The sequence below is a fragment of the Kryptolebias marmoratus genome, linkage group LG13, assembly GCF_001649575.2.
Source record: "Kryptolebias marmoratus isolate JLee-2015 linkage group LG13, ASM164957v2, whole genome shotgun sequence".
Classification (NCBI taxonomy): Eukaryota; Metazoa; Chordata; class Actinopteri; order Cyprinodontiformes; family Rivulidae; genus Kryptolebias; species Kryptolebias marmoratus.
Window position 1 is genome coordinate 5435565 of NC_051442.1, and position 23891 is coordinate 5459455.

A 23891-nucleotide genomic window follows, 5' to 3' on the forward strand; every position below is an offset into this window, starting at 1 on the left:
CGTTTTACATTTTATTTGGCTCAAAAGCAAAGCCAAATATAACTCACCCCATCAATGACATAAAGAGGCTGAACTTTAAATCCTCACATTTAAACAGACCTGATGATTAAACACTTTATTAGTTTATGTTCCACTGAATAAATAAAACCCAAACATACTTTTATTCCTCTGACTTAAAAAACAGAACGTCATAATGAACTCATGTTGTGGATGTGAGCAAATTTCAGCACATTTCAGGCTTCAAGGGACAATATTTGACCCCTGAATTTATTTAACGTCTTCATAAAAAGCAGTAATTTACGTCAGGAGTGGGATTTGCTCTCAGAATATATCAGAATTTAATTTATTGTTTAAAGAATACTGATGAGTTCTGATTAAAGGAGGATAAATTCAGATTAAATATGAACACGCTGCTTAACGTTTACATGAATCTGTGCGTTTGATAGAAATAAGCTGAAAAGACGACAACAGAAGACATTTAGTCCTTTAGAGTGATTTTATCGAGCAGCAAAAAGCATCATTTTTACAGCAAACTTTAGCATTTTGGTATAATTTCCCTGAATGTTGAAACCGTATATACACTTTAAAGATAAAATAACATTAAAACAACTTAATGAGTTGATTAGTTATAAAATAAGGTCTTCATAAAGACTCGATTCTCTTGTTTTACAGTAAGAAGGCTTCGATCGTCAGCTCAGAATCTTCCCGCTTGATTTGGGGTCACCAGGCGGCGAGAGGAGGTCGTTTCTGCTTCAGATTCGTTCAAACCTGCAAGAAGAAACGTTGCAGTCATGACAGAAAATAAAAACATCTGTGCTCGGTGATGAATATTTTATCGGCTGGTGTCACAAACTGCGTTTCCTCGACCTTATTCTATTTAAAGGAGTTTTTATATGAATTACTGAAACTAAAATAAACCCTCTGAGGTGCAGACATGTTTCTGGACGGGCGTCCATCCGTCTCCTGCCGTTAGTGCGGAACCGATCGAAACCTGGAACTACATCTAACCTAGTTGTAGTAAATAGTTTTTCACAGAGCAGAAGATACAGAAATATGTGACCCGTGTCGGCAAAATGAGTCAGGCTGCAGAGCGGAGGACGTAAAAAGCGTCGATTTTTGATATCGGCGTTAAAAATGGCTCCATAAAGACACGATTCAGTGATCCCAGTAATAAAAATATTATTATTAAACTTCTAAAACTACCTTTAAATCAAACTTTTCTAACAGGTATGTCTTCAGAAACAATCATTTTAATTTTAATACGGGTAAATTTTCTTTGAAAGAGCTGGAAAATCCCTTCGTATAATGTTTGGTGTCATTGTGAAGCTTGAGGAGTCTTCTTTTTAAACACAGGGCTGGGATTCCCGAGGGCGCCACAACAGTAGAGTTTTCAAACCTGCGATCACGCATATGATGGGGAAAAAAAAAAAATATATATATACGGGGCGGTGGGCATTATTATTAATTGTCCCCTCTTCACGTTGCGACGTGGGACAACTAGCTTGTTCTCAGGTGATAAATCACCAAATTTCATCAACAGCGTCTCATTTTGAAGCTTCTAAGATGAAGAATTTGAAAATAATATTAACTCAATATTGAAAAAATGTCCTCGCTGCGACTCATTTTGCCAGCAGTTTTATTTAACAGAGCGGTTGAATTTAACTATAAATACATATATATATATTTAATAATTCTGAGTGTTTTGTGAGTTTTATTCTCACCCTCTGAACCGGAGAGGACGTCTCAACCAGTCTTTGATTTCCTTGTAGACGAGTCTGGACAGAAGCTGAAATGACAGCAACAAACGAACCACGAGTCAGACGAGCTGTGGACGTACAGCTACTGCGATCAGAATGGACCTCAGTTAGTCTAAAGGCTTTGACTCTATAAATGTGAAACCCTGAGCGGCGGTTCTGACCAGGCAGGCCAGGACGTCAGCGGAGATGAGCATGTAGAAGACGTTGTTCCAGCCAGATGGAGAAATCAGCCCGGCTAACAGAGGTCCCAACGCTGCGCCTGCGGAGATCACATTCAAACACGCCAGTCTTTAAACGCACCCAGATGTTCTCCAAACGGCTTTCTGCAGGTTTTAGATGTTTCTCTGCTCTTTAGCAAGTCTTCAAGTCCCGCAGAATCCTGTTAATCACTCAAATCAGATGCATCAGAGCAGACAAACACCTAAAACCTGCAGGATGGTGGCCCTCCAGGGACAGTCCAAACCCCGACTGTGGCCAGGTGTGTCCAAATACCTCAGACCACCTTCTTTGCTCGACTTAAATTTGTAGTTTTCTGTTAAAAAACTGCGGCATGTGGAGCTTATGAGGAGGGAAGCTTTGTGGGAAATAAACCTAAAAGACCTGAGCTACAGGAGTTAGAGGTGAAAACATCAATTTGCTCCAATATTTATATGGTAACGAGTCAGAGCCGCCCCCCCGGCAGACAAAAAGCTCCGAACCGTCCTACGTACCTATGGATCCAGTCCCGTCAATGATGGCGGTCACTGTTGATAAAGCCCTGGAGTTTCCTCTCAGACTCTCGTGTGTTCCCTGTTGGACCAGAGACAGAGAGACATCAGACATCAGGGACACGAGGCGCGCCGGGTTTCCCCACGATGCTTCGGGTCCTACCAGGTCGGCAGATACGGCCGTTGTGATCAGAGCGTACGGTCCGTTCACCAGGCCTCCACACAGCAGCAGCATGCCTGCACGTCCAAACACATGGCTCCGTTTTCAGACATGATTCAGAATATTTAAACATCTGCGCTTTCAGTGACTGAACACTAACCGTGTGCTGATTGGTGCCTTTTCAGTGAATAAATCAGGGGATTGGACAGCCACTTTGTTAATGTTAAAAGTGCATTAAGTTCACTTCTTTTTTTTGTCTTGGGAAGGCAACATTATGGACTGAATTTGTACCATGAAGAAAGCATGTGATCAGTCAATAAACCAATCACTGAGCGCCTTATCAGGTGGTCGGTTTCCAGATGCTAAACTAAACAAACCTTATCAAACGTGCCTTCTTCTGCGTGAAACCTCATAATCTGTCTTCAGCTGCGGTTCGCTGATAACGTTAACCCTTTTCTTCTGACTTTCTGCTTTATTACCGCGCAGGAAAGCAGCTGCATTCAGTTTAGCTTTTAAAAAAGGTGTCTCTGCTGGGTGTCTCTGCTCGCAGCTCCTTTTAACTCAGCGCTGCGTGAAAACAATCAAAAAATCTTACCAATTGTAATGCCAAGGCTCTTTTGTCCAATGTAGTTATAGAGAAAAAGCTGCAAAAAGAGCAAAACAATCAGAATTAAACACCGATCAACCCACTGCTGCAAACATCTCATCCACTTAAATGAAGTGAAACGTTCCAAGGTATGACATATTTGTGGTTTATAATTTTTTTTAAAAATCACACAAATGATCTTAATATCTACTATAATGTGATATCTTTGTAAACTAACACAAGAAAGGAATAATTACCTTTCTGTGAATCCAAAGTCTCATATTTATTTTCTTTAGGAAAGTCATATTTATCTAAATTATTACCCACATTTATCAAAAGTCACGCTGGTGAACTGTGTTGCTTTTAGTTATTGTGATAAAAACACTCATTTAAAATCTCACAGATCACACCTGAGATCCTCGCTGCACCGAACCCGTACAATCTGAAAAATCTGAACTAAATAATAAAAGAAAAGAAACAGAAGGATGAGAGAAAACAGCAACCAGACTGTGTACTCAACGGGGTTCTTGTTTGTTTTTTTGTTTTTTTTTTAATATTTAAGACAAACAGTTTAACACAAACTAGTTATTAAAATATTTCCTAAATTCTAAATTTCTTATTTTCTTCAGTTTGTTTTTTTTATTAGATGCATAAAAATGACAATGAATGAATCAAAATGAAAGGTTCTGCTGTCACATGTGCCTACTTGTTTTAAAAAGGAAAGGATAATAAAAAAAAAATCATCATAAAGTTTGGTTCTTAGTTAGTTTCGGGGCCTTTTTTCGTGCCGCTGTGGTTAACAGTAAAGCAGCTTTAAGGCGTGATACAGATCAGGAGCATAAACAGAGCGAGCAATGAACTTTAGATAAGTCAGGATCGATGTTTCAGCTCCGGGGTTACGTAACGTTTCCACAGTAAGAACAAAAAAAACAACAACACTTCAGCGCCTTCAGCAGCAGAAAAGGCTCACCATGGGGGCGGCAGCGATCAGCATGACGCAGCAGGTCGTCGCTCTCCCTCCGGTGGCGTCGGACACAAGGCCCGCCATGATGCCGCCTGGAGACAAAAAACACACACAGCTCCAACGGGTCAACGTTAACAAAACTGACAGAAATACCTGCAGGAAGTGATTAAAAATCACTCAAACAGAAGCTGGCGGATGAGCAAAAGGTGCAGCCTGAGCGAAACAGGAAGTAATAAATATCATTAATATTTTTATTTTTATATAACAATACAATAATTATGTGCACTATCTAGTCAGAAGCTTAAAAATTCAATTTAAAAACAAAATTATTTGCTAAAATGCTCAAAACAACAAATTTGATTTTCCTAAAATGCCTGGATTTACGATGATACCTCGTTTTAGGAGAAACCAGAAACTAAAAAATGTCAAAAATAAAAGTTTTAAAATTATCTAAACTCAGAAAGACTTTCTGTTTGGTTTAATATTCTCATGTGAGCTTTAATATAAGCTTTAATATAAGTTCACAAAGCAGTAAATGTTTGCAGAGAAGCAGGTTTATTTACATCTTAGAGTAACAATGACAGCAAAAAAATTAAAAAAAACCTTCAGTTGTGTTTTATTTCCTCAAAACATAAAACAAAAAGAGGATCAAAACTCAGAGTTTACCCAAGATTCCTCCGACATCAAATAACGTCGACATGTCTCCCGCTTCCTTAGCCCTGAAATGAGCTGCGAAACAGACGAGAGCGTTCGAACGTTAGACACGAACGACAGGGATGAAGATCCGTGGATGAGCGAAGAAACTGACCAACGTTTGAGATGTAAAGAGGAAGCCAGTACAGGAAGGTGTAGCTGACCAGTTTGGCGAACATCAGGCAGAGAGAGAACTCCACCACTCCCTGTGTGAGACACAAAACGCCACCAAAAATAAAAATAAAACACGGACCGGACCGGGCGGCTTTAATGAAACTCCCACAGAGGAAACGTTGGATGTAAATCCACCCAAATCAAGATGGTCGCCACATCTAATTACGCATTTTGTCCTAAACTTGATGAAGTTCTGTAAGCATGTCATACCCAAAGAGACCACTAGATGGAACCAAAGGACGCTTCTTCTCTTGAATGTAAATTTTAAAACGCTTTCATCTGCTTCAAGAAAACAAACAGAAACAAATAAAAGTTCTTTTTACTCACAGGTATTCGGAGAGCTCCACAGAAACTGATGGCCTCGGGGTGCTCCTCCTCCACCACCTCTGGAGTCTCCGTGGAGACAGCCCCGTTCGCCACGGTGCCACCGTTGACCGAGTTGCGGAGGAGAGGCTCCGTCTCGTTGTTCTCCTGAACGCTCTGAGGCGCACACACACACACACACACCTGTGAGTGGGAGCAGCGCCGTTACAGGTGGACAAGATGGCGCCGCGTCTGCTGGAACTCACATGATGCTGAGGGGCAGCGCAGTTCACGTCCTCGGGTTCTGGACGAAGGAGAGAACCAGATGATTTATTCGTACAGACGTTTATTTACTTCATCTGTTCACGTGTCGAACTGAAACTGACTTTCAACCAGGAAGAAGAAGCACAGGATCCCAGTGAAGGCGATGATGATTCCAGGGACGATGAAGGACATCCCCCACTCCGAGGAGACGAAGACCCCCGCGATGAGGGAACCCAGGATGTTTCCCACTGAGGTGTGGGAGTTCCACACCCCCATGATGAAGCCACGCCTGGCAGAGGAGAAACGCAGTGAGCAGGAAGCGGGGGGGCAGATGTGCTCCTGAGTTTCATTATCGCCCGTCACCACGACGGGCGGGCAGTCGTGTAACCGCACGCCCGTCTGTTAGCAAAATATCTCGAGAACTTCTGGACGAGATTTGAATGAAATCGCTGGACGTGGGTCTGAAACTGAGACTGAAAATGGCTCCAGCTGGGTTGTTCGGTTTGGAGACAAAAAGACCGGAGACATAACAGGAAGTGGCAGAGCTGAAGGTGTGGAGGTTCTCGGTAGGAGGGACGAGGACGGACAGGATGAGGAATGAGGTCATCAGAGGTACAGCACAGAATGAAGGACTGGGAGATCAAGTTAGAGAGGACACACTGAGACGGTTTGGACATGTGCAGAGGAGGGACAGAGGGATGTTAGAGACAAAGAGGAGACATATGGATGCAGTTAGAGAGGACTTGGAGGGAGTTGGAGTGAGGACAGAGTTAGATGGAGGAGGACGGCTCGCTGTGGAGACCCCTGCTGAGAGTCGTCCTCGACACGTACTCTTCTTCAGAACTTTGCAGGAAAGAAAAGCTGCTGTCTCGTGTTTTTATGACACTTTTTCTTCTTCTTTTAAAACTGTTTAGAAAATATAAAAGACCTAAGAAGACAGCTACCTGTCAGTTTCAGACTGATATTCTGCTGCTGTCTGTGTGTTTAGTGAAAAGCCGGACTGGGATGGGAGTTTCATTCCAGTCTGTCCCGTGGCTCATGAGATATTTTGCTAACGGACGCGCACAGAGACAGGGAGTTACATGACTGCCCGCCTTTTATGTTGAAAAGCGTTAACAGAATATATTACTGGAGGTGAGAAGTGCCTTCAGAGGTGCTCATCACTGGGAGAGAATCCAAACCCCTCCAGCTTCAAACACAAAGAACTTTATTGATAAACTTTCAGCCTCGGGGTTATCTCAGCTTTAGTAATAACTTATCTTAAAAATGGATGCTTTTTTCCCCCCCTGCTTACAAAAACAGATTACTTCATCATAAAAAGCAGCTTTGTTTCACCGCCGAGTGTCGGGATCGGGAGCAGGAAGCTGCCTCTGAGCAGCCTCAGCTTCACGTGAACCTGCCGTGATTTCCCGTCACCTGACCTCGGAGTGAAGTGGCCGGGGCGCCCTCAGACACGTGACTAATGTCTGGAAACTAATCACTCCGTGATTAAAAAAACAAAAAACATAACCAGCTGGACCAGTTCATCGAGCTCCGTCGGGAGACGTTCGGATGTATGAAGTCTGTTTTATCGGCGCCGGTTTCACCGAGGCGTTTAAAAAGCGTAACGGATGTTTTCAAACCCCCCTGCACGGTCAGCAGCACGGCGCCCAGTACTCACTTCCCCTTTCCAAACCAGTTGCCAACGCAAGCCACCACGGCCGGCCAACCGGTGGTCTGCATGAGGCCGTTCATGACCTGCGGAGAGAAGCAGACCCGGTGAACTTACTGAGGACTGGAGCCTAAAGACGGGGGGGGGTCGTAACATCCTGCAGACGTGAACCTGCAGTCATGTGACGGGTGTGAGTCATGTGATGAGTCTAAGTCATGCGGAGAGTCTGAGTCAAGCCTCAGGAAAGCCCGTAAGATCTCTGCATGTTTTACTGCATCTTCAGCGACTCCACGACTCCGACAGGTTGTTCAAATACAATAAATACATTGTTTTTTTATGTTAATATGGAGGTTTTCAGTCTTTTAAAAACAAATATACATACATCTTTGTTAAAACTTCAGTTTGTTGGTTAAAAAAAGCTCTCGTGCACAATGCTTTGGTTTGTTTTTCAGAGCACAGAGAGCATTTCTCTCTGCGGTTCCTCCTCCGGGGAGTCATGCGTGGGCGTGAAACTCGAACGAGCTGACGGCCAACAAACTTATTCCTCGTCAGATCCAGACTTTTAGCCGACTTCGGAATCAGCCGGTTTACCACAAACCGTGAAGCCTGATGAAGTAAAGTGTGACAATGCAAACGGCAGTGACGGCAGCTCCAGGTGGAGAAAACGCTGAAACACGTAGCGGCCGTTTGGAAAAGGGATGAAATGAGTTAAATGTTGTGGTTTATTGTGTTTGGTGTCTTATCGAGAAACATATAAAGCAGCTCTCGTGTCAGAGGATGTGTTCTGCACGAAGCACGAAGGCCCAAACGGTTCGTTTTAAAGATGTTCTGGTTATTATTGGTCAAAAGGTGCCTGAAACAAAGAAATGAAACCAAACGTTGGGTGAAGCAGCTCAAGTAACAAACTGCTGAGCTTCTCCTTTTTCCCTTTTTTACACTGCAGTTAGATCAACAGATTCAAAGTTTCTTGTTTCCAAAGTTACTGTAAGGCACAATTTGTTTCTAAATGTGAACACAAAGGGTTCTAACTCTGAAGGAACACAGATGTGAAAAATGTTCATTAATTCCAGAGATCAGAGGTGTGCAGACACTTCAAACCAATCACTGCGTGAGTCTGAGCTGAGCTGCAGTGTTTGCTTTTATTTCCTCATTTTATCAGTTCTTTTATGTAAAACTTTAGGCTTTAATAAAGCTGCTGAAGGCAGATTTTTATTTGCAGTTTGACATTTTTATATTAAAAGGTTATAAATTTGGAGCCCGGACAAGAACCTGTCCACAGACAGACGGACTAGGATGTCTTGGGACGGGATAAAAACTACTAAAGATGCCTTTGTTTGTACTTTTACGATCTGAATAATTGAGTTAATTTCTACTTTGATGCTATAGTTTTGTATTTTGTTTGTATGGTGACTTGTACCACATGTCCAAGGACAACAGATAAAAAAAAAAGAAACATTTGAATTGATTAAATGCTCGTTAACGTTCACCGTCTTTGTTAAATTAACCAGTAATTAAAGCAAATCAAACAGCTTTTCCCATGAGCAGACAGACAGGTGTGAGAAGTTGTGCGTCTCTACCTGCACGAAGGCGTAGTACCCCAGAGAGTGGATGTTCCAGTAGAAGCCGAGTCCAAACAGAGACGTGAACAACCCGCTCATCAGCATCCCGAAACTCAGGTAGTAGCGCAGAGAAAGGCGCTCTCCAAAAATCCCACTGCGGACACGAGACAACGTCTGGGGTCTCTGTCTGACCGAAAACAAATCAAATATAAAACAACCGCCAACCTGAAGAACATGCCGATGGCGTAGGCGACCAGGAAGCAGTTATCCAGGACTCCGAAGAGGGTCTGATAGTTGTCCTGGTCTGCAGAGAGAAACACAGACAGAACCGTTACTTTTCTTTAAAACTAACTTCATTTATTAGCAGAGGTGTCTTCATTTCCTTTAGTTTTTCTGTTTCTTACCAGGAATACTTGAAAAATAAAAGAATTGCCCACTTGGCAGTCCTTAGGAGAAAACAACTAGCTCCTACAGATATCTTAAAATAAGCATTAAAGTGAATTTTATGAGCTAAATCAAAATTTGAAGATGCAAACAACAGGTTAGTTTGGTTCTCGATGGGTTAAAATGGCTCTGGATGTTTTCCCTCCTTATCAGCTGGAAATATTTAGAGATATTCTGTGTTCAAAGCTACAGAAAATCAAACCAGTTTTAGTCAAAGCTGACAAAAAAAAGGCACTTTTCAAAGTAAAATAAATGTCAAAATCATATAAATGAGCCTCGTTTTCTTCTGTTATGACAGAACTGCCTGTGTGTCTGACTGGTTGCATAAAAACCACTGGCTGCTAACTAACAGTTTGAGAAGAAAAAAAAACCCAGTAAATATCAGCTGAGTGACCCAAAATAAGTCAAAACTTGTTATAAACTTGTCAACTTATTTGACTGTTTGAACGAACTGATTTTAAAACGAATGATGTGTTAAATGTTGTGTTGGCGACCGTTAATAAAAAAAACAACAAAATGGTGATTAGAAGCAGCTTCACGTTTAAAAGACATGACTGTAGCAGCGAGGGGTTTCATCCACTTTCATTTAATGATAAAAAAATGTAAAAATAAAAGAAAATGTGAGACACAAGCTGGACAGTTTTGCCTTCCTGACACGTGGTTAAGGGTTAGGACGACAATCAACTTTATTCGTATTGATAAATAATATCTGGAAACATATTATCTTAACTTACTGTCAGCACTGACCTACTTTTTGCTCAAACAGGAAATCATATTTACTCTGATAAGGAAACGACCGCCCGGGAGAAAGTGGTCTGATTGCAGAGCGCTGAGGACACTCTCTGTGGTGGTGGTTTGTGTAAAAAAGAAATAAAATAAATCCCTTTCAGGCAAAACAACAGGAAACTAATAAATCGGACATTCGGTCAACTTGTTTTGACTCATATTTGTCTTGTTATCTATTATTAGTAAAACATATCAACTATTAATGACCTGTGTTAACGAAATGAGTCGGACTGCTGCGCAAAAAGACGTCACAAATATTCAGTTTTGGCCTAGAAATGAGTCCATTTAGACACCATCTGTTAAAGTTTTCTAACAGGTACGTCTTTGAAAAGGACCCTTTTAGTTTTCTTTGAAATTCAGCATTTTTCTCTGCCAGGAGATCCCTTCGTATAATGTTTGGCCTTTTTAAATACAGAGTTCCCGATCAGGTTTTCAAACGTAAGCAAAGCCACCTGACAAATCATCAAATTTCTGCGAACTGCGTCTCATTCCGAAGCTCCCGAGACGGCGAGTTTGAAAAACTAAAAAGCTTCCTCGCTCATTTGTCTCATTTTTTTTTTGCCACAGAGAGCGGATCACCGCGGGCGGAGGACGTACCGAAGGGCGCCCAGTCGCACCAGGTTTCATTGTTGGTTACGTTGACGTCGGATGGAGGAGGAACCGTGGAGCAGTTTCTGTGCAGCTCACTCTGAGAAAAAAACAAAACGGAGAAACGAGTGAGACAACCGGGAGGAAACAGCAGGAAATATGAAACGAGCACACGGAAACTGCAGCCAACCTTCTCTGCCTCTGATATAAGGAACAACCGCTTTTATTGCATTTAACAAACTGCTTTGTGACCATTTTATCTAACTTTACGGTTATATTATAATTATACTGCAGTAGGCACGTACTGGAAGCGTCCTGAGGTAATAAAACCTCATTTTCTATGAGACGTGGACAAAGGTTTGTGTCTGTAATGAAAACATTTTGAACTAACTGAAAGTAATCTGGGCAATATTATTTAAGAAATAAAAAAAAAAAAAGCCAGAAGAGCCGCTTAGAGTTATTCTGTCTTTTCTGACAGACAAGGTTAGGGTTCGACTGAGACGAGAAACTGTTCATCTGCAGAGAAAAGACTTTTATGGTGAGAAGACGAGAGGATCTGAAACAAATCCGTCCATCTTCCATCGCCTATCTGCGGTCGGGTCGAGGAGGCACCAGGTCCAGGAGGGAAACCTAGACCTCCTCCTCCCTTACCTAAATTTGTCTTTTTTTAAACTCTCTGCTTCATAAAAAAGGTAAACCCTTCACCTTCGAGATCGCGTTTTTCGTCTATTACTCTCAAAGAACAGAAAACGTGTGAGTCGAGCCACCTTGACGATGCTGATCGGTTTCCGGGACAGATGGTAGGCCGTGTAGAAGAGGAACGTGAGGAAAAGAATGAACCCGCGGTACCTGCGAAGACAGAAAGACAGAGAGTCAGGCTGGTTCCGTTCTGTGAAGTAAACAAAGATACGAATCCACAAACAGCTTAAGATCGCAAAAAAAAAAACTTCACAAAATGTCAAAATGTGCGTTTGGAGGAAGCTTGTTGTTCGAACGAAGCTTCAACCACGAGCTTGTGAAGCGCAGGAAACGGCCCTTTGGTCATTTGGAAAATAATAAACAGAAAGAAGCAAACGTTCTAAATGGGTTCTAAAAGGGACAGAATAGAAATCAAAGCAGAAGCAACAAAAAAAAGCGAACGCTCCGACAGGCAGAAGGTCAGAGGAAGTGTTTAATCTAGCTCCAGCACCTTTATTTGTCTCATCAGTGTTGAGAATAATAAAACAGCAATGTGAACATTTTAACTGGGCTTCACAAACCGCTTCACCCCCTGCGCGGTTTTAACCAGATGTGTTAGAAACCCAACACAGCCACAGCATTTAGTAGCTCCTGTTTAAGTGGCTCTGACTCGTCAGGAGGACAGGAAACTGACCCGTGGGAGTTCCTCGGCTGCTCCCAGGACGTCTGAAACGGATCATTTGATCGTTTGTTTGCCACACGAAGCCTCAAAGCAAGCCCCCGGTGGCCCAGCGAACACATCGGACTCGGTGTCGTTTTTGTTTTTTTGGTCGTCTTTGTTGGTTGCTGTGGTTTTGGACAAAATAAAGTATTCGTGGATGCAAACGTCCATTATGAAAGCTGATGATTAGCATCTTTATATCAGATATGGCTCCGTCCTACGGTCGATACAGATACCAATTTTTTATGAGATTTCCATTTAAAAACCATAATAGCTGTGAAAATTTGCGACCTTTCAGCGTTTTTTATAAGAATCTTTAGGCTTTTAATATTTTCTGCTTCATTAAATTGCTGTTTGGGGGTTAACTTAAATCAAACTCGCCAGGGTTTTTGTAAAAACTGCGTTAGAAAACAGCAAATATTCCTCGTTTTTGTTCACAAATACATTCAGGGATCAGCAGATCAGAAGATCTCGGCTCGACTTCCGCCGCAGGTTTTAGTCGCCTTTTCTTTCCAGAAGAAGAAGAAGTTGTTCACCTTTACTCTTCCCACCTGGCATCTCCGACTCCGTTTGCACCCGGGGATTATTTTACCCGACTCCACATCACTGCTGCCTGAACTTGTCGGCGTTCGAATGTAAACAAACGACTCGTAATTGTTGGCAACAAAACGCGACTGATTCATACATGTCACGTGGTAGACTTCTGGTAGAGAATGATGCATACTTTAGTGGTTATGTTTAATCACAAAATTAAAACAAAAACACTGAAAAGTTGCGCACTTTGACACCTATTACTGCTTTAACAAAAACATAACTGCACAACTTAAACATGTTTAACAGCGCTTATTGTGTATAGAAAGCTTGAAAAAATAAATAAATTGGTTGTATTTCTACTTGACATGGACGATTTAAAAAAAAAATCGGTAAATTAAATTGGCCGATTATTTGGTTTATCATAAAGTATCATTTTTGTTTGAAGAAATTAGTAAACTTAATTAAAAAAAAAACAACAATCAAACACAGCAAAGCTCAGATGTTCAATACTTTCGTTTTAGCAAATTCCTTCACTCCTTAAGGGCAAATCTGCACCCCACAATAAAAGAAAATGAACTTTAATAGGAAGTCCGCCTTTAAAAACAATAAAAAGTCTATTAAAATCAGCAATTACAAGGTTGCGACAGGATAGACAGGCGTGTAATAAACACTGTGGGTTAATAAAATCCATGTTTTTCGACCTGGCTGAGTTAATAATCTACAGCAGGGAGATATGAGAGATAAACTCACCAGCTGTCCCGAGAAAAGCTTGTTATCACTCGTATACCGGGAGCCAGGGGGGACTTCATCTTCGATCAGGAAAAAACCTCAGCACCGAAACTACAGCCCAGACATCATGTCGATTATATCAAACAGACGGATAGAAGTGCTGCCAACTGGACTACAGAGAGAGAGAGCCGAGAAGAGCCGAGACGAGCCGAGTCGAGCCGAGGGAAGGGGGAGATGGAAGCAGCCGTTAGCTGCTGGGGGCGAAAGGCGGCTGCTGCCCGGCTTCTTGGTCGAAGACGGAGTCCGGTGACGTCCAGCTGAGCTCCATAATGTGCCGCTGAGTTTATATAGATATATACACACACACACCGGTGAGGTGAGCCTGCCTACCTCCTGCCTACTTCTGCGACGCCGCTTAAAAAAAGGAACGAAAAAAAACCCCAAACCTCCAACGGCTATGAGTTAGAGGAGTATTTTTATGTCACACGCGCTCGACTGTACGCTATTCCACAATATATTCCATTAGGCGGAGCCTGGATTGTCGCACAGCTTTGCGTGATGACGTCACAGAAAACAGGAAGCCTCCGCACGGGGCCGCTGTTTTCTTCTGTGAAATTAAATATAAAATCACGTTTTAACTCGTAATTTAACTTAAAAACAATCATTTTAATCATGTAATCATTTAATTAAATAATGTATTTATATAAAATTCAGGGCCATTTAACTAAATTGTTCAGGGGACGGACATCCAGTAATTATTACCATTACATAATTTTAGTTTATGATTTAAAATCTAGTTTTGTTTTAAATTAACTTATTGGAAGACAATGAGCTGCATAGACTTGTCATAGATCATCTATATAATAGGATCACCTTTCTGATGGAAATATTTGTTATTTTAGATTTTTTTAAATGTTTTTTTTTATTTAAAAATCAAGTTTTATTCAAATGTGCAACACCTGTAATGTCAGAACATAACTGTATGATAGTAGTATAAAGGTAATATAGCACTTAAAAAAAATAAATAAAAATAAAATAAGTCCACACAGTGTTAAATTTTAAAAAGGTGAGCTATTTTATTCTTTATTTCTTTTTTAAAACACATCATTGACATAGGTCAACAAAAAATCCCACAAACCCCCCCCCCCTTTTTTTTTTACACCAGTATTCATTCACCTACTGTTAAGTGATTTTGCAAACTAAAGACAAATAAATATGAAGACAAATTAACGCAAATCTTAATGACAACATAAATAAAATCCTGAAGTTGTACAAAATGTCAACAACAAAAAAGTTCAGTCGTTCAGTTTGAGCTTTCTTCTGCAGATGTAATGTAGCTAATAAACACACAATGTTTACCAAAGGCTGATGTGAAAATCCTAACCCATCAGTCCTGCCTCAATTAAATCAAAGAAATAAATCATTTTGAAATGTAAACTGACCTCATTACTGTGCTGATAGAAAAACACAATCTGGAATAACGCAGTGTGGAAAAATGTCACGGCACTACTGAGCGTCCCAAACACAACAAATCTCAGTCTTAACACTTGATTCTAGCTTTGATCATTTATGCTGCATCTTTAAAAAGGTTTCAGAGAAGCAGACAGGAAGACGGCAGCTCTGCAGCCCATCAGCTTCCTTTACTGCAAATCCAAACTCGCCACAGTTGAATGAAGTGCCTTTGAATACTCTGTGGAAGAGAAAATAATGCATGGAGTGGTTCAGAGCTGGTGTGTGCGTGTGTGTGTGCAGTCAGTACCTTTGGGGTTGTTGTGGAAGATGCAGTTGTTGGCGCAGGTGTCGGGGTGGGAGTCCCAGAAAGACGAGGCGCAGCAGCAGAGAGGAGGCGGCTCCAGCTTCAGCTGAGACAGACGCTCCTTCAGCTGAGCTCTGAGAGCCTCGACGAACCTGCAGAGAGTCACCAGCAGCCTGAGCGACACAGAACCACTCACGCTTTCTTCAACGCGAGTGTGAAGTCAGGTGTGTTTACACGTTCAAAACGGACCAAACCTAAACACCGCTCTGTTCTGTTTGTTATTCTTCTAAGACTCCTCTCACTGAGGCATTTATTTAGCTTCTAATTAAATCAGTCTTAAATGTGATCTTAGCCTCCGTTCTTTATCTTTACTTATTGTAGTAATTCCTGTTTATTCTACATGCCATATTTTTATTGCTGTTAATTTGTACTAAACACATCTGAGACCAAGAAGGAAAAACATATCGTCTCTTTTCAGTTTCACTGACTGGTGGCGTGTCTGTTAAAGGCTCAGCTGAGACTATTTATATGATGATAAGTCTGTTTATAGAAGGTCGGGACAGACTCAAATCATCCAAACAACGGGAAAACTTTCACTTCTGGAGTTACGGCATTTTAAAAGGTCACTGTTGTACAGACGCAGGTAAAATGGTGCCGTTCCACAATAATTTACAAAAAGGAACAACTGATACAACTGGAGCCATCAGTCCTGGAAATATTGGAGCTTGTCGTGCATTTCAGTGAATTCTAGTCAGATTTTTATGTTTTTCAGTCAGCAGTGGAGCCTTCTAGGTCTTCTTCCATGGAGCTCGTTAGGATTCAAAATGAAACGGATGCTGCGATCAGAAAGTGACGTATTTCAACCATGAAGTTCAGCTTTAAAGGTTCTGGATGGCTCTTTTTCTATCATCCACACTACATGTCTGAGGTTGGATTTGCTCACGTCCTGGGAGGTCTGCTACAGTCCCATGAACTTTATACTTTTCATTAATATTACCAGCTGAGGTCAGAGGAACACGAAGCAGCTTGGAGATGAACCTGTATCATTTATCTATAATCTTCTTTCTGAGCTCTTTGTTTTCTCTGCTCCGTGTTCAGTGAGGTGAACACGGCCGTATTTAACTACCCAGTGGCTGTTTGTTTCCTTCAAATAAGCAGATAAAAAGCTTGAAGGATCCTGTGACACTGGTTAAGGTCAAACAGTTTGAAATAATTCACAGATAACAAGTTTCTTTAAGGATAACAATAATTATGTCCAGAATATTGAAGCATATTTTTGTAAAATAAACAATTTATTCTCACAACTTTTCTTGTTTACTCTGTAACATATTAAAGGTGTGAAGATGTACATGAATCCCTTTTCATGAGAAATGAAGCGTTGTTTCAATAGGCTACAAGGACACCAACAGATTTAGCCACATCTGCACTTTGTCCTCCTCGTCTTTGGGCTTTTTCCCTCTCTGCTTCGGAAACTCCAGCCGTCACTGTGCAAGAGGCGGTGGACAGCCTGAGTCGACAACCATTCAGTTTTAGAGTTACCAATTAACCCAACATGCATGTTTTTGGTCTGTGGGAGGAAACGGGGGTAAACCAATGTAAGGGAGAACATCTAAACTCCACCTAGAAAGGCCCCGGGTCAGGAAGTGAACCTGCGACCTTCTTGCTGGGAGGCGACAGCTCTAACCGCTGCTCTGCTGTCCCACTGCTCACTGAAACCACATATTTTTGCAGCGGATTACCTCGCGGCGTCTTTCTCCTTCTCCTCTCTCTTCCTCCTCTGCAGCCGCGCGGTCGTCTGCCTCTCCTCCTCCTCGAGCTTCAGGCGCTCCAGAATCAGCAGCTCTCGCTCCTCCAGCCGCCGCCTGATGTCTCCAAGCTGCCGAGCTCGCTCCAACCTCGTCTCTTCCTCCAGACGGACCTTTTCTCTCTCTGCTTTAATGCTTCAGTGAAGGACAAGGACATTTGAAAGGAGATTTTAAATGAAACCGAGACAGGAGTAGACACTTTTACACATTTAGGTTTTACTCTGTAAGGTGAATAAACTCTTTATTAACGCTGGGCTGAAATGAGACTAAAGTTAAATAGAAGGTGGAAAGCTCCACAAGCAACAAATCTTCATTTTGTGAAGATTTATTGTCACTTCAACAAGCAGCCATTCGTAAAAAAAATCATTTCAGAGACAGAAGCAACAGAGCTCCATCACTGATCCTTTACAGATTTATTTAATCAAACGTTCAGAGGAGGAAACGCTGCGGTCTCGTCACCTCGCCGTCCTCTTCAGGTGTTTCCTGAGTAGTTTGTTCTCCTTCACTCGCTCTCGCTCAGAGGTCATGGCCCGCCGTCGCTGCAGCAGGAACTGAGACTGGCGCTGCAGAGACAGACGGCTCATCTGTGACGCTCGGGCCGGCAGGAGTCCAACCAGTTCGGACGGAGAGTCTCATACCTGCTTTTTCACTTCCTCGTGGTCCGTCAGAGGCCATAGAACCTGTGGGACATTGAAGGCGGATTTGGAACCGGGATCAGGGTGGGATTTCTCTGGATCCCACGGCGCACGGCCTCCCGCCTGGAATACATTCAGAAAAACTGCGGTTAGAAAATCTGAATGGTTAAAGACTTCATTTAAACCAGTGGGGTCCAGTCATGGTCCTGGAGGGCCACCAACCTGCAGGTTTTAGATGTTTCTCTGCTCTTCAGCAGGTCTTCAAGTCCTGCAGAAGCCTGTTAATCACTCATTCATTCAAAACAGGAGCAGAGAAACAACTAAAACAAGCAGGATGGTGGCCCTCCAGGACCAGGATTAGACCCCGCTGATTTAAACGATGTTTTTGCAGTCTTGTTGAACCCCTCCAGCATTTTACACGACACCCAGCCTCACATATGTCACTGCAGAGTTTGTAACAGAGATGCTTCAACAGATCTCCTGAGCCAAATCCGCCGTCAGAAAAAAAACAGCTAAAAGCACCAGGCTGTACGTTTGGACAAAGATGTTAAAAAAACACAAATTTATGAACAATACGTTTAAAATTCACACATCCCAAACACCCCTCACTAACTAAAAGGCAGGATTTAAAATGAAAATTTGGAATTATTTATTAGCCAACATCAAAAACTGCTTTATAGCAGTTTTATTCTTGTCACCATACACAGTAAACACAAAAATGTTTATGTTGTTTATGAAATTTGCCTGTAAACTAATAATACATCTTGTTTATAACTTAATAAACTTTAGTTTGTTTGGTGGATAACTCAATTTCTGAACCTCAGAAACATTATTGAGCCACTGTTGCAGTTTACAACGCATTTCTGCACCAACTAAGAATGTCACAGACAGCTACTGTTTGCTCCTTTTTCAGTAATTCTTGTAATTAATGCTACAGCTCCTTATTTTTAAAGATGCTATAATAATCAAACATTTAAAAGCTCGACGAGAACTACAGGAAGTAAAGCGCCGCGGAGAGAGGAACAACCTTACAAAGCATTAAAAGATAAACAATTTAAGTATACGTTTGGTCTTTTATGAATTATGCTGAAGCAAACAACATTCTTTAAAAAAAATAGAAAAATCTGCTTTATCTCATCCGAATGCTTCAGTTACAGTTTACTGACAAAAAAAACAAAACTGCAGGTTTTTCTCCTGCAAAGTAGGAAAACCTGCAGCAGCTTTAAGCATAAAAGATGTCACCGTGCAAGTATCTGCTGCTTTTGTGATAGCAGACATAAAATAAAAAAGGAAGTCGGCCACAAACTGAAACTGCTGTGTAGCGTAACGCAACATCTGAGGGAAATATTTTAGGTTTATTTTTACTTCCTACATGTCTACTGAGTCTTGATCACGATTTAATGAAGTGAAACAAAACAGCTCGTTTTGTAATCCGACATAAAAGAACTTCCCCCAGTTTTACTTTTGTCATGTGAAAGGTTTCCAGCTGAGGCGAAATTAAAAAAGCTTCTGCTGACTTTTAACAAGTATCGCATCACAAAACATCAGACAAAGACCCGAATATAAAGCTGGTTTTACACAGCGCTTATTTACGTTTGAGAAAACGCGGTCGTGTCGTAACCAGACGTTCCTGTTCTGAGTTACAGGAAAAACTGAATCTGATAATCAGGGAATGGATACGTGCCTTTTCATGACTTCTTAACAGCCTTATGACTGTTTAGGTTCAATAGACATTGATGACGCAACGTGAAGTCTGAACATTTTTATCTTCTCTGCAACAGAGGACGTGTGTCCCCCCTTCACACGTAATTTACTCTGTTGTTTACATTTCTAAGTTTAAACTTGACACTATAAGCTATAAGTATTTCCCATCATCTACAAATGATAGATTTTAAACAAAGAACTTATCGTGAGCCCTGCAGCATGCTGGGAACTCAGTCACCTTCTGCTGAACAAGCGGACACTCATGGTGACTAATGAAGAAAGGAACATCTGCTTTTTCCTGTCCTTCCTCTTCCAGAACATCCTCTCCTGGTCTCAGCAAGTCAAACTTATTTCCCTGTTGAGCAGAGAGGGGGGAGGCAGGGGGGTTGGTGGTTTCAAATATATCTCGAAGCGCACACAATCACACAAACTGCGCCTCAAAAAAAAAAGAGGAACCAGGCGTCTGGAACGGTCACTCACATGTCTGCTTGGAGAGACGTTCCATCTGCCTCCAGGAAGCTCTGACGACGGCTCGTCCTGCGGGATCAGCCGACAGGCAGCCAATCTGAGTCTGACCTGCCTCATCGCTTCCACCGACTGGAAAGAAATAATGTTCCACATTAATCACAGTCACACGGCTCCATGAGGAAAACACCGCGTCGTTTCATAACGCAGGATGATTCCACCATCGGAGCACAGAAAGAGAGAGCGCCTCCTGAATGTTACAAAGAGATGAGATATGTTGAAGATAGCGGCCATAATCTTCATCAGAACTGTGGGCGTCTCTCTCAGCAGATTTTAAAAGTTTATAGGAACGAGTCGGATCCAACTAAACTGGGCTGATGGCACTGTTGCAGATAAAACGAGTCGGATGCACATCCTTTGGTCCGCTTGTTTGGTCCAGACCAAATGAACCAACGAATTCTGGTCCGTTTAAAGCGGACCAGATGTGTCAGGTGTGAATCCACCCTAACGAGGTTTTCAGTGATGGATTTCTGCAACCGGAGGGCAAACTCTTCAGTGGCCTCTGGTGGATAATCTGTCAGATTACATCCTTCACTCACAACAAAAACATTTCCTCACAAACATCGTCCACCGAACAATCATCCCCTCAACACAAAACTAAACTTTATTTATTAAACTACAAGACTTTTAGAACAGAAAATATAGTAAGTAAAAATTACCTTCAGGCATAAAGATCACAGTTACCTTTAGAGATCTTTTCAACTAATTTGAGATTGAAAAGAGAGATACGTGTAAAGTCGAGCCTTGGTCAGGACAACATGTCCTGCTGAGGACAGGCGTATAAAAATGTAAGTTGTAGCCGAGGGCTGTCCTGCAGGTTTTAGGTTTTTCTGCTCCAACACACCTGATTCAAACGGTTTAATCACCTCCTCACCAAATCATCAAGTCGTCCAACAGCACGTCCACGAGTCCTTCATTTTAAATCAGGTGTTTTAAAGCAGGAACGCATCTAAAACGTGCAGGAGAGTGGCTGCGGGGGAGCGGAGTTTGACACGAGTTGTAGCCACACAAACAAAATAAATCCTGTCCATATTTATCTCCACGTAAGTTATCTTTTTTAATTCCCAAAGATCGCTGCGTCGCTCAACAATAACGACTTTGAACTCACCTGTGGAGAGCTCCTCCTCTGCTGCGCGGCAGCGTCCTCACCGAGAGACACTCGGTGTGTCCACACCTGATAATGTGGGATTCTCCTGTCGGGTGTCAACTGGGAGGAAAACAAAAACAAAAAAAAAACAGAACTACAATTTAAAGATCAAGCAGTTATGAGGAGGTAAAAAACTAAACCATTTTATACCCCCTTTCTGATTTAAGGAGTTAAAGGAGTTAAAACATCAGAAAATAATATGTTAAAGCAAGAAATCTGCACAGTACTTCCTTTATTTATATACAAGTACTTAATGACTGGATTACACCAAAACCTGTTGAACATGTTCGAATAACAAAGATGTTTTTTTTATTCTTTACATCTGATAAATTCAAAATAACTAACTAAGTACTTCACTTTTAAAGCTGGTTACCTTTGGATGCGTACGCGGCTGCCATCTTTCCTCGCCGACGCGAGCTTGCCGAGCCAGACGGCGTCGCACGTCGTCCTGAAATCGCCGGAGACTCTCTTCGTTCTCCCGTCGTTTTTCGGCCTGCAGCTCCTCAGTCAGCAAAGCCAGATCCTAAAAACAAAGCAAAGAGATTCTAAAGAGGAGGTGGAAAAAAAGCTGGAAATTCTTTAAATCAACACTTCAGCAAACAGAGCGAAGACTAGACACAAAAAACAGTTGAAACATTTCAGGATGTACAGACAAGACTGCATCTAAAACTACTAATGAGGTAAAAAAAAAAAACTGAAAAGAAAGAAAGAAAGAAAGAAAGAAAGAAAAAAAAAAAGAGTTAATTTGAACCTTTTGATTGCACCGTTTTGTGCAGAGTAGGACCTTAGATCATACCAGGTTTTGAGAGTAAACATTAAATTATTATTTTTAAAACAGCACTTAGATCAATGTTGACGAGCTGGGACATTTTATACCGTCTAATAAACCCCGAGGTCTGTAGAAACAGCTGAAATTAAAACATCTGAGATCGTTTCATCACCCTTACAACTCAATATGTATGCTTTAAAACTATCTGCTACAAGAAAAAACTTCACTGTGAAAGAAAAATAATACTCCCACAATTAACTCAACTGGTTAATTGTTTATCGTTTTTTCTTTTTCTACTTAAAAAAGTAAACATTTTGTAGACTGGGCTGCTAGAATGAGTCAGTAATACATTTAAATACAGTTATAATTCATTTAAACATAAATGCTTTTTTTATTGGAGTACTATTTTGCATTTTCTCATAAATGAGAAAAATAATAAAACGTAAATAGAGGAGCATTTAAAGCTAACTTGCAGCTAACCCTCCTGGTTTAACCCCCTTTAACGGTCAGTTAGCGACTTAGCAACAGCCCCAACTTACAGACGGGTGCTCCGAGAAGTCCTGGCCGTCCTCCACCCAGGCTCCCACCGCCACCACCGCCTGGTTCCGCTCAGCCAACACTCTGCTTGTTCTGGAGGCTCGGTGCTCCTTGGTTGGACCCGCTTTGGCTTCGCTCCCGCGGGCAGCGGAGCCTTTAACCCGGCTAGCGTTCATTAGCAACGGATGCTAACTGCGAGCTAACGGTGCTGCCGACCCGGGAAGGTCGACGATAAAGCCGACGATAAAGCAACTAGTTCGACTTGCTTGTTTGTGACATTTACGAGCTCTTAAAACAAATTAAATAAAATTAGACGAACAACCAGAACCGAGTTTTGAGTTTCGCTCCTTCCGCCTTCTTTGAAGGTTTCAGCTCATTACCGCGCCCCCTACCGCTCAGGAGGACACATGACAACTTCATATGAGTAAAACAAAAATAAACATTCTTAAACCTAAAAATAAACCATAAAAACACACATCTATTGCTGCTTTATTGATAAAGAACAGCAAAAATGTGGAGCACTGTGTAAAAGTCTCACGCCACCCTCTTAGTTCTTTACAAAAGAGCAGAATTTCTCTATTAAAGTGACATTAATCAATAATTATCCATGTTTTCTGAAGGTCTTTCGCTGTTTTTCTTCAGATATTGGCAGATCTTTCATTTTCTTTCAGTCCATAGCTAATACCTGTTTACGTTGATCCATAAACAAATATGTAAATAACAAATATCAAACTGAATTTTTAGACAATTTACTGGCAGTCTCCTGCAAACTTTGATTTGTTTTACATTCCTTTGGAGCCTAAGATAGTTTAATAGACTTTTTTAAAAAAAGCATTTTTTGCAACAACAAAATGATTACCAAGACCCGTTAGCTAAAAATGTGGCATATTTTAGTTTGACATAAAAATGGTGCCCTAAAATACCTACAGCAGATAAACAGTAACTGGAAGTGATGTCTTTAAAAAAACAAACGAACAGCAGAGACCTGATGCAGGACCTGAGTTTAGCTCACCCATCAACTGTATGCCAAGTTTGGGGGTTAAAATAAAGAATAATAGGATAAAATAATAGCTCTTTAGAAATAACGTTGTAGGTCTGTATGCAGATGAATCATTACAAACATCTCCGATCATATCAAACAACCCAAATATGAATAATCCTGAATATGTATTTCATTTTCATGTATTTAAAGTCAGAGATCTGGTGTTTATTCTGGCTTCTGAATAAAAACAGCTTAACGATGCCCATTTAAAACCTTAAAAACAAAACATAAGCCACTGAACGTTGGCAATTTTAAGTCTAAAACATTATATTTACTTTTATTACAAGATTTCTTTGTCTTTCTGAAGAGAGACTAGCTGTTCTCTGCGAGCAGATCTTAAGATTGTTGCATGAAAAAAAGATTCTGTCGACTGTAAAGTGAGGAAAAGGGCTGGTAATAATAAAATAAAGAAATTACAGCACAGAAGGAAACATTTTAGTCTTGCAGCGACATTTTAAATCCCAGCAGCCAGCAGGTGGAGCCACACAAAAGCAAGCAGATCTTAAAATCTGATCAAATTTCTCTGCACTGAATTTTATTGTGAGCTGTTAAAAACTGAGACGTTCTGATTATTTAATCAGAAACAGGAGCAGCTGTGTGAATTATTATTATTATTATTGAACATGAACATGACATCAACAGACTTTCTGGTATCTTTGCTTGAAACATTTAT

At 41.3% G+C, this 23891-nt stretch overlaps 2 protein-coding genes across 2 annotated transcripts; both read right to left on the reverse strand.

Annotated features, from left to right (window-relative positions):
• Positions 1–481: 481 nt before the first annotated feature.
• slc37a2 (solute carrier family 37 member 2) lies at positions 482–13816 on the reverse strand. The gene is made up of 18 exons (XM_017419822.3): positions 13320–13816; positions 11404–11485; positions 10646–10736; positions 9044–9122; positions 8837–8972; positions 7269–7345; positions 5731–5897; positions 5611–5648; positions 5369–5521; positions 4983–5073; positions 4841–4903; positions 4181–4266; positions 3220–3268; positions 2628–2701; positions 2468–2546; positions 1919–2016; positions 1722–1786; positions 482–768 (listed from the first exon to the last, which is right to left on the reverse strand). The coding sequence occupies exons 1-18, from the start codon at positions 13376–13378 to the stop codon at positions 753–755; spliced, it is 1503 nt and encodes a 500-aa protein (XP_017275311.1). The 5' UTR covers positions 13379–13816; the 3' UTR covers positions 482–752.
• A 607-nt stretch (positions 13817–14423) lies between these two features.
• On the reverse strand, positions 14424–22554 carry ccdc15 (coiled-coil domain containing 15). Its single transcript, XM_017419835.3, has 10 exons — positions 22179–22554; positions 21244–21393; positions 20832–20930; positions 19679–19795; positions 19437–19553; positions 17498–17617; positions 17319–17422; positions 16794–16994; positions 15058–15206; positions 14424–14988 (listed from the first exon to the last, which is right to left on the reverse strand). The coding sequence occupies exons 1-10, from the start codon at positions 22350–22352 to the stop codon at positions 14939–14941; spliced, it is 1281 nt and encodes a 426-aa protein (XP_017275324.1). The 5' UTR covers positions 22353–22554; the 3' UTR covers positions 14424–14938.
• Positions 22555–23891: the final 1337 nt, after the last annotated feature.